The sequence below is a fragment of the Nansenia antarctica genome, assembly GCF_963989245.1.
Source record: "Nansenia antarctica genome assembly, chromosome: 3".
Lineage (NCBI taxonomy): Eukaryota > Metazoa > Chordata > Actinopteri > Argentiniformes > Microstomatidae > Nansenia > Nansenia antarctica.
Window position 1 is genome coordinate 25,437,750 of NC_137688.1, and position 11,254 is coordinate 25,449,003.

At 40.0% G+C, this 11,254-nt stretch overlaps 1 protein-coding gene across 1 annotated transcript in view; it reads left to right on the top strand.

Moving 5' to 3' along the window:
* Positions 1-6,762: 6,762 nt before the first annotated feature.
* Positions 6,763-11,254, top strand: part of sncb (synuclein, beta) — a gene marked incomplete at both ends in the record, with an annotated part of 10,147 nt that continues 5,655 nt past the window's right edge. The window contains one exon of the mRNA XM_080527120.1: positions 6,763-6,883. Coding sequence (XP_080383246.1) covers positions 6,763-6,883 — 121 coding nt within the window. The remainder of the gene's footprint in view (positions 6,884-11,254) is intronic.

The following is an 11,254-nucleotide window of genomic DNA, read 5'->3' on the forward strand; positions in this document are numbered from 1 at the left end:
AGTAACTGAAGGTTATCCCTAGTAACTGAAGGTTATCACTAGTAACTGAAGGTTATCACTAGTAACTGAAGGTTATCACTAGTAACTGTAGGTTATCACTAGTAACTGTAGGTTATCACTAGTAACTGTAGGTTATCACTAGTAACTGTAGGTTATCACTAGTAACTGAAGGTTATCACTAGTAACTGTAGGTTATCACTAGTAACTGTAGGTTATCACTAGTAACTGAAGGTTATCACTAGTAACTGAAGGTTATCACTAGTAACTGAAGGTTATCACTAGTAACTGTAGGTTATCACTAGTAACTGTAGGTTATCACTAGTAACTGAAGGTTATCACTAGTAACTGAAAGTTATCACTAGTAACTGTAGGTTATCACTAGTAACTGTAGGTTATCACTAGTAACTGAAGGTTATCACTAGTAACTGAAGGTTATCACTAGTAACTGTAGGTTGTCACTAGTAACTGAAGGTTATCACTAGTAACTGAAGGTTATCACTAGTAACTGAAGGTTATCACTAGTAACTGAAGGTTGTCACTAGTAACTGAAGGTTATCACTAGTAACTGTAGGTTATCACTAGTAACTGAAGGTTATCACTAGTAACTGTAGGTTAACACTAGTAACTGAAGGTTATCACTAGTAACTGTAGGTTATCACTAGTAACTGAAGGTTATCACTAGTAACTGTAGGTTATCACTAGTAACTGTAGGTTATCACTAGTAACTGTAGGTTATCACTAGTAACTGAAGGTTATCACTAGTAACTGAAGGTTGTCACTAGTAACTGAAGGTTGTCACTAGTAACTGTAGGTTGTCACTAGTAACTGAAGGTTGTCACTAGTAACTGAAGGTTATCACTAGTAACTGTAGGTTATCACTAGTAACTGTAGGTTGTCACTAGTAACTGAAGGTTATCACTAGTAACTGATGGTTATCACTAGTAACTGTAGGTTATCACTAGTAACTGAAGGTTATCACTAGTAACTGATGGTTATCACTAGTAACTGTAGGTTATCACTAGTAACTGTAGGTTATCACTAGTAACTGTAGGAGCATATTTAAGACATCAAGGAGGAGGATCTTTTACTGGTTTGGTCATTTCACACAAAAAATAAGCATTCTCCAATAACTAATTATGGATATGTAAAATAAAATGTATGCGGTATGTATATAAAATATATATATTTTACATTAAAATATAATATATTTGTGGGTACAGTAAGATCTACTAAACTGGTACCAGAAAATCTAATAAATTCTAGGACACACTAACCCAGAGTAAGTACAGCCAAAAGTATGAACACCACACTCATATTATGAACATCTCATTCCAAAACCATGTATGGGCATTAATATGGAGTTGGTCCCCCCTTTGCTGTTATAACAGCCCCCACTCTTCTGGGAAGGCTTTCCACTAGATTTTGGAACATGGTTGGTTTGCTGCCATTCAGCCACAAGAGTATTACTGAGGTCTGGCTTTGTGCACAGGAGCATACTATACTGTCATACTGAAACAGGAAAGGGCCTTCCCCTTTCCCCAACTGCCCCAAAGTTGGAAGCATACAATTCTCTAGAATGTCATTGTATGTTGTAGCATTAAGATTTCCCTTCACTGGAACTAAGGGGCCTAGCCCAAACCCAAATGAAAAACAGCCCCAGACCATAATTGTGTCCACATACTTTTGGCTATGTAGTGTATGTGAGGGACGGAATTCAATTAAAAAAAACATTATTCACCAATAATAATATAATAATAACCAATAATATTACTTTGGGCATACCACAAACAAGCAATACAATTAATCTAATGTCTGGGGGCAAAACGGCAGCCTCTGAGAAATCTGAGGTCTGAGAAATTAGATTTTAGAGTTAACTATCCCTTTAAAAAAAAAAAAGTTGTAGTTGTGACATTATTCCACCAGAGGGCAGCGGCAACTAAAGAGTCATTGCCTCAACCATTCCCTATACAAATCACATATGAATGACATTTTGATTGTGAAGTTCATGTAATGAGTGTCGTGTTCTGGCAGTTATCTATCATTAATTTGGCAGTGGCAGGATGACTGGCCTTTTGGAACAACAAATTCAAACAGATGAAGACTTTTTTCAGTTTAGTTGCAAAACACTATATCCGCCATTTTCAACAAAACAAACAACCATTTTCTCTCTAATCGAAAATGATTGCTGTCGTGAAAGAAACCAACTTATAGCTATGTTATGTTATTTGTTTACATAATAATAATAATTCTAATTTGAATGGATGAATGTCACATGACCAAAAATGTTGCTAATGGATACAGAGTTTTGAAATAAAGCTCTTCATATCAATCTGCAGAATATCAGATGGAGACGTTGAACCGAGGTCCCGACTTCCAAGACGTTGAAGAAGTTGAACGGGCGGCTGTGGTTCAGGAGGTAGAGCCGGCGTTTAAGGATCGCAAGGTCGGCGGTTCGATCCCCAGCTGGCCGCATGTCGAGGTGTCCTTGGGCAAGATACTGAACCCCAAATTGCTCCCAATGAGCGGGCCAGTGCCTTGCATGGTAGCTTGCCGCCATTGGTGTGTGACTGTGTGTGTGGATGGTGAATGCGAGGCCGTTGTAAAGAGCTTTGGAATAAGTGCAATATAAGTGCAGTCCATTTACCATCCATTGAAGACCCATTAGGATTTCTCACATGAGTAGTAGTGTTACTACTACCAGTGTTCTGCCGTAATTCCCAATCCGGCCTCCAGTACTTCATTGCCACCTAATCACCCGTTTCCTAATTGGCAAGGTTCTCTCCTCACCTATCCACTGACAGCTGATGTGTGGTGAGCTTTCTAGCACATAATGGCTGCCGTGACATCACATACAGTACCAGTCAAAAGTTTGGACACACTTCCCCATTCAATTGGCAAGGCAAGGCAAGTTTATTTGTATAGCACATTTCATACAACAGGGGCAATTCAAAGTGCTTTACATACATTATCTAAAAATACAGCAAGAGGCAGGCACGCGGGAAGGTATTTTGACTGGGGGTGCTGAGGTGCTGTCTTTATACGCTACAGGGAAAAAAATTGCCAGGGAAAAAATTATAACGATTTCTCTCCCTCCCTCCCTCCCTACCTCTCGCTGATTGCTCGTTCGCTCACACGCACACAGTGGCATAACGACGGGCCCCAGATGCACGGGCAATAATAGTTAAGCACGCACGCACCTACACACTACAAAGACGTAACGTTAAATATTTTACCAACAATGTGTTGGAATTTACAGTAATTTCCACTCAGCTCACAGTGTCCCACAATGTCCACAAACATGATGTTGACCATTATTACAGACAGCACTCCATGTCGATTGTTATTGCCTCTTAACGGAAGCCCTTCGCTGCCGAAGAATCGGATGGATCTGAATATCAGTTCTAATACGTTTCTGGCCGTCTGTTGCTCTTTCTCAACAACGTCCGACAGTAGAGCATTAATGGGAGTGTTGTTAAGCTCAGCATCTTCTTCCAACTCCACTTCAATTGTTCTGGCTGATTTAGCATTTTTGCTAAAGAACACAGAGATTCCCTAGCAAGATATGACCATGTGATCACTAACATTAAAACTAACAAACACATTTTTACATTTATTACAAAAAACACATTTATTTGTATTCCCAAAAGCAACAATAGTTATTATATTGTTTTAAATTATTGTTTGAATAATATTTTTATTTTTTAAATTCAGGCAGGAGGAGCTCCTTCTGCCTGCCGCTAGGGGGTGCTGCAGCACCCTCAGCACCCCCCTTCCCGCGTCCCTGGCAAGAGGAGCATAGTAAGAAAATTAAAATTACAATGAATAAAAGCAAATGTAAGAAGTAAATAGATAAAACATTTAAAAAGACAATAGTTAATGGATAAAGACATTGATAGAAGTGTTTGTGTTTAATCATAACTGCTGCAAAACATTTAGCTTAGGTTTTTAGCTTAGATTTAAATATTTTAAGGGTTTGGTGAATGGGAAATGTGTGTCCAAACTTTTGACTGGTACTGTAGGTGGGTGCTACACAATGTAAAATGCCTGTGGAAAATAGGTGGAAAATCGGTATATAAATCCAATCACTAATTAATGACCAGGGACAGCGTCAGCAGTCCTGCTGTCCGTTCAGCACCTCCTGTGTGTTTCAGGACCATGGACAGCGCCCAGCCCGCTTCCCTCTGCAGCTGTAGCCACTGCAATCACAGTGTGACTCGCATCCCAGGAGACTTCTCCTTCCCATAAGCAAACTCTTAACCTTAACCCTAATCTGAACCCTCACCACATTCTATCAATTCAGAAATTCAACATTGGTTTGCTGGTCAAGGTGTGTCACCCCCATGCTACAACAATAGACTTCAAAATGTCATGGGAGCCAGCATGCTAACCATGGTCCTTCACTATGATGCTGTTTATGAATAAATAAAAAGTTTGTTGTTCATGTTATCTATTCTGCTATCTATTGTGGCTAAAGGATAATGAATCAATAAGCCAATTATCCCTGATGGCCAGATCCATCCACTGCCTTCTCCCCCATGTACATGTATAGTCTTGTACAACGATTGATCCTGTAGAAGTGAATGAGTGCACATTCAATTGAGTGTACAATAAGTAGAAGGATTTCAGTAGAATCCAGTAGTCTATGTAAGTATCCCCACTACAGGTAATAGTAGGTCTATGCCTAAAGGAAGACATTTAAGCACCCCCTCCACCACCATGACCACCATACACACAAGCACGGACACACAAGCACGTGCAAATGAAACAACCTCCTACTAATAAATGTCCCATCAAGTCAGAATATCTGTCAGACTACTGCAATATTAATTTCAAAATGACTACATTTGGTTTACAATTGGTTGCTTGGGCGGATGGATACATTGTAGGCTACTATGTCATGGTATTGTATTCGCCTACACCCTTCGAACATTTTTTACTTAGAAACGTGATTCAGATCTCGGAATCCACCCCCCCGCAACCCCCCAACTTAAAATGGTATGATCCATGGATTTCCCCTTATTTGGTCAATGCACGTTTCGGGGCATTGGTAAATGTGATGTAATGGTAAGGCAATACAAAACCTACTACTACAACTGATAACACGGTGGTTATAAAAAGGTGGATCTTCCAATACCATGGCGTTGTCAATGTATTCTGTTAATGTTTATGTATTTATGAGTAGGAGGGGGAAATATTAATGGTGATGGTCGGCGTGAGAAATAACTAAACTCACGTGCATCACACTGTGTGGCCCTATGCTCAGCTTTGAACAAACATAATATCAAAGCTAATTTAATCAAATGTAATCTATTCCTGAAGGATCATCAAATCTGCACACAATCATGGCAATGCACTGTAATGGGAAATGGCAATGGTATAAAATGTGTAGGCTAGGCAACCACACAAATAAGCAAAGACACTAGAAATAAAAAAGTGAAAAAGAATGAACATGGGGCTCTTCAATTACACTAAGCTTATGTTCCCATTATCCCCAATCGATCCATTAATACACGACACGGTGTCTACCAAAGCAATACACGACACGTTGTCTACCAAAGCAGCTGACATCTTGGAATGATCAATGGCGGGGGGCTAGTGATGGTCTCAGCCGCACCGCGAAGGGGGCTGTCCCTATTGGTCGAGAGAATCCAGAGGAAGGCCCACCTATAGTGATCATTTCGTGATATCTCTCGTATAGGCGATATTTGAATCAACGGTGCCACTGAACAATAAGGACACAAGTCATATTTGTGAAAGGTAAGACACATATTTTTAATATAATAACAAAGATGTATTTTTGTGGCGCGTCATCGAGAAAACTGCGAGAAAACTGCGCGGTTTGGACCTTGTGTGAAATAAGAACTACATTATAACGGGACGCTGATACAATGACAGCAAGAATCATTCAAAGCTATTAATATGCATTTGTTGTATTTGATTGTTCTGCCGAAATTAAAATACGTTGCGTTCAGTCAGTGCTCAATGGAAACCTGAGGAAGAGAGCAATTGTTGCATTTAATTTGTAATTGTTAGGATAATTGTCTCATAATTTCCTGGGCGTTTCAAATGTGCCACCTTAGCCATGGTAAATGTAAAATATGATCATATCGACATTATTATATAACTTATAAAAGAAAATTATTTGAATTGAAGGAGAAATTATGTCGTGGGATGAAGGATTGTCCTCTATTAATATCAACACGAGGAAACATCGTGTATCAAGTTGTTTCCCTCTCCCCTTCCCCCCATATAGAATGTTTCTTATACCATCACAATGTGTAGGGTGGTATCTGGGCTCTTTCAAAGGCACGAGCTTGTCCTCTCGGCCATTGAGAGTAATATTACAAGTGAGTAATAATTAATGAGCGCGTGCACAATTAACCATTTCATTGACACATTTTCCTCTGAATATTGCATGCATTGAAGAAAAGGGAAAAGGGGAAACGGTTGAGTGAATAATAGGCTTTATTATAGTGGCTGGTTTGCAGCCAATACCAAAGACCATAGGAGGCGTTGCTTTCGTCATCGTTTACATGACAGTCAAGCGACAATGTGACAGCTGGTATATATAAAAAATAAAATACATTTTAAAAAATAAAAAGGAAAGGAAAGGAAACAGCGACAGCTAGTTTTGTGTATGGTATTATTTCAACTTGCCCATGGTGGATATTCATACACTGACAATTTCCAGATAGGTCTAGTGTACTCTATGCATGGTGGTGTTGACTAGCTGGTTCATCTCCCCTAAGCACCTAGGCCAAGATGGACGTGTTTATGAAGGGGCTGTCAAAAGCAAAAGAAGGAATGGCGGTGGCCGCAGAAAAGACCAAGGAAGGCTACGCGGTGGCGGCGGAAAAGACTAAAGAAGGAGTCATGTTTGTCGGTAAGACTTAAATCAAACTGAATTCCACCTCTCAACGTAATGCAGGCACATCACGAGAGAGTCGTGTGCTTCTGCTATTGCTTCATGGCTGAGGCGACCAATCAGCGCTGAGGACGTTGACTACACGATATCTCACAGCGACCCTATAGGTCCAGAGACAAGGGTACTTTTTCTTGATTGGCTGGAATAGGGGTGGGGTTTCTTTGCCTAACCGCACTATCATTGCCTTCCTATGAAGTTATTATGTCGACTAAAGACATTCTTCAATATTTGAAACACAGGTTTTGCACCTCTTTGTAGACTTCTCATTCAAAATGATACCCACAAAGGTATTCAATTGTATAAACCGGTAATGTTTATAATGTAATAATGATGTATCTATTTTCAACTTAGTATCAAACATATAACAGTATACACATGGTATATTAGAAAGCTGTGGACGGACACACACACACACACACACACACGCACACACACACACACACACACACACACACACACACGCACACACACACACACACACACACACACACACACACACACACACACACACACGCCTATACTGAGGTACACATAGGGGGGCACATTTGCAAATTAATGAGGTTTGGACCAATACAATCAATAACAACACTGTACTGTACTGTAATGATATTTGAGGAGGATCTAGGTAGATAGACGATGGTTTGCAAAGGTAAGTGAGCATTACTCAATGACTCCATGTCTATGGACACAGTGCTTTAGAGGATGAATCAATCAATCAACCAGTATCACGATTGATCCAGTTGAGAACATCTCTACGTACACAGGCGTGTATTCTATAAACTAGGCGACAAGAGAGCACACGCTCAAAAACGAATGAAGTAGTTAAAGAGTGGAGCGAGCGTCGGGCCAGAGGGGTCAGGCACATTCAGCTGCCAGGTGTATAATCTCCATACTCTTTTTTCACAAAGAGATTACAAATTCCCACTAGAATGTCTGTTAGCAATATAACATACATGGGTGGGCAAAGAAATGTATGGTGCGCCAAAATGGTCACCCTCTGGTGGAAATGTAACGAAAGGAATGACATCCCTGTCTCGCTTAGACACTTGTTTTACATTTGAAAAGATCACATGGGTTTAAACGACATAATAGACTTTGTAGGAGTTTCCAGCGTTATTATCTTATTAACCCTAACTAACCCTTAAGTAGCCTTTGAGTGATGAGCTGTGTTCTGGATCTCCTCCAGCCTCTCTCCTCCGACCCGCCTGGCCCTGGGGCCACATGCCACTGAATTGTATGGCAACAGATTGTGAAGCAGGAACCCAGTGAGTGGTCTGGTCATCTCCCAGTGAGTGGTCATCTCCCAGTGAGTGGTCATCTCCCCGGGACGAGGAGGAGGAGTAGGAGGAGGAGACCTCTTTATCGTGACGTTAGAATTATAAGGTTCTATCTCCATTTTTGTCCAAATTGAGTTTTTTACATAATCTGATCCATTAGGTGTTTATTAATGCCTGTGTGTTGTTATTTTTAAAATGTTTACATGTTTTAGTTAGTAATTAATCAAATACAAAGGTTCCATCTCACAAAACATAATGGAATGTAAAAACGTTGACGCTCAATATCTCTGAACTACCCTAAATGGAGATAGAACCTTATAATTCTAAGCTCACGTTACGTTGTCCTCTATAGCACTGGCTAACTAGCCACACGCATACATATGACTGTATTTATACATATGACTGTATTGATAGATATGACTGTAGTTATAGATATGACTGTAGTTATACATATGACTGTATTTATAGATATGACTAGTTATACATATGACTGTAGTCAAAGATATGACTGTATTTATAGATATGACTGTAGTTATACATATGACTGTATTTATAGATATGACTGTAGTTATAGATATGACTGTATTTATAGATATGACTGTAAATGGATACGCGGTGGGTATCGAATATACTGTCGTACCTACTGGTAAACTACATACTGAAACCTCTCTTTCACTGCTGTACATTCTAGACACCATTAAGTATGCAGACCATTTTGTTTTGCAGGTTTATATAGTACAAACCTTTCTAATTCATGACATTGTTACCGTAACGGCGTCCTATTTTTAGTGAATGAGAAAGGTGGCCTATTTTAGACAACACAAGTCTCCAGTGAGATGAGAACCTATTAGCCCAGATATTCAGCTGCGTGCTCATCATCGCAACCACAACGTGCCACACTGCCAGGCTGGTACCGGTGCTATAACTACAGTCATATCTATAACTACAGTCATATGTTTAAATACAGTCATATCTATAAATACAGTCATATCTATAGCTACAGTCATATCTATAACTACAGTCATATCTATAAATACAGATATATCTATAAATACAGTAATATCTATAACTACAGTCATATCTATAACTACAGTCATATGTATAAATACAGTCATATCTATAACTATAGTCATATGTATAAATACAGTCATATATATAACTACAGTCATATCTATAACTACAGTCATATGTATAAATACAGTCATATCTATAACTACAGTCATATGTATAAATACAGTCATATCTATAACTACAGTCATATGTATAACTACAGTCATATCTATAACTACAGTCATATCTATAACTACAGTTATATATATAACTACAGTCATATGTTTAAATACAGTCATATCTATAACTACAGTCATATCTATAACTACAGTCATATGTATAAATACAGTCATATCTATAACTACAGTCATATCTATAACTACAGTCATATGTTTAAATACAGTCATATCTATAACTACAGTCATATCTATAACTACAGTCATATCTATAGCTACAGTCAGGCTGCAGTCTCAACATGTGGAGGTTGGTCTTTGTGTTTGGTCTTGTTGCTTCCCAGCCTGCTGCTTCAGGCCTGTAGGGCACAGGGCGGGCATCACGCCTCTCTGTACCAGGGGAGGCTGGCGGAGGTAGAAACCGGAGGACAGGCTCATTGTAATGCTTGCTCTGTATATGGAGCTTCCTTGTGCCCCTGCCTCTTGCATGTTGAGTGTGGTGCTGCCCTAGAAAGCAGCATTTGATTCGCTTGAAGGCTCCTTGTGGAGGAGGGGTGAGAGAGAGCTGATAGGTCTGCTGCCCACCTTTGACAGCTGCTGCTGCTGCTGCTGCTCTCCGCCCACCCAGCTGAGCAGCGAGCCCAGAGAGGGGAAGGGGAAGGGCCCTACTGCAATATCCACTATGGAAGATGCAAGTGATGGATACCAATTAAAAATGACGTTTGCACATTTCCCTTGTTGCATTAAAGCACTATGATATTCCAATTTTTTTTGATTAAGTGTGAGCCACATCATTTTAAAATTGTGAATCAATGTTCAGTCGAATTTGCTGCAGCAAGTAAAGACATTCAGCGAACAAGAGTTTGAGAGTTTTAATTTCCCTCTATACTATGCTATAGATTTAGGGGAAAAACGATTCCATATCCCAATACTATTTTCACATAGTATGGTGCTAGAGATAGTGAATATGGAATAATGTATCCAATATGGCCAACTAATGGCCCACATTAGCCATTTTGTAATTTTTTAGCTGATATGACATCCTGGTGCTGTGTTATTGCACAATGATTCAAGTCCGGAAATTTCCATTTAGGTCAAAGTATTCGTATTTTGGGCGATATATCGTTTTTTTATTAGCTTCTCCTAAAACAGTTTGACATATGACATTTCAACTACAGGATTCAGAAGTGGCTAGGCTGTTTGTACAGTTTGTACAGCGCCCAGAGTCAAATATTCCCCTCCGAGCCCCCTTCACCGGCTTTTTAGGGGCCGAGACAAACAACCTTTCAAAACATTTTTATTGAGAGTTGCTCCTAGCTATATCGGGTATTACTCCCAAACAGCTTTATGAATGACTAACTTCACCATTCGGTGCTTCCGTTGTTTGAGTCTTTTTTTTCAAGCTGGTCCGGAGTAGGCCTTTAGATGGAAGCATCAGGCCCTGCCTCAGACCTACGTTTGGCTGCAAGGCTCGTCTTTAGAAATGAAAAGATTCTATACTTCATCATCTTGTTTTGTGTTCTTTATGGGCTGTTAGTGGCCCCCAGGGCTGTGTAACGGATGAGTGAGCAGAGCAGCTGGCAGGAGGAGGGAGGATGACGGATCAGAACCAGGGGTCCTTCAGCGCCATCGGTTGGTTGACATTGGGCGTTGGGTCAATAAATGAGCCAAGGGCAGAGATGAGGAGAGCTGTGTTGGTCGTTGTGTGTCTCAGCCAACCAACAATGATCATGCCCTTAGACAACATCACATATACTGTACTGTATATGTATGGCAGCCATGTTGTTCAGCGTCTCCCAGGCAATATTAACGTGCCTGACTTTCTAACC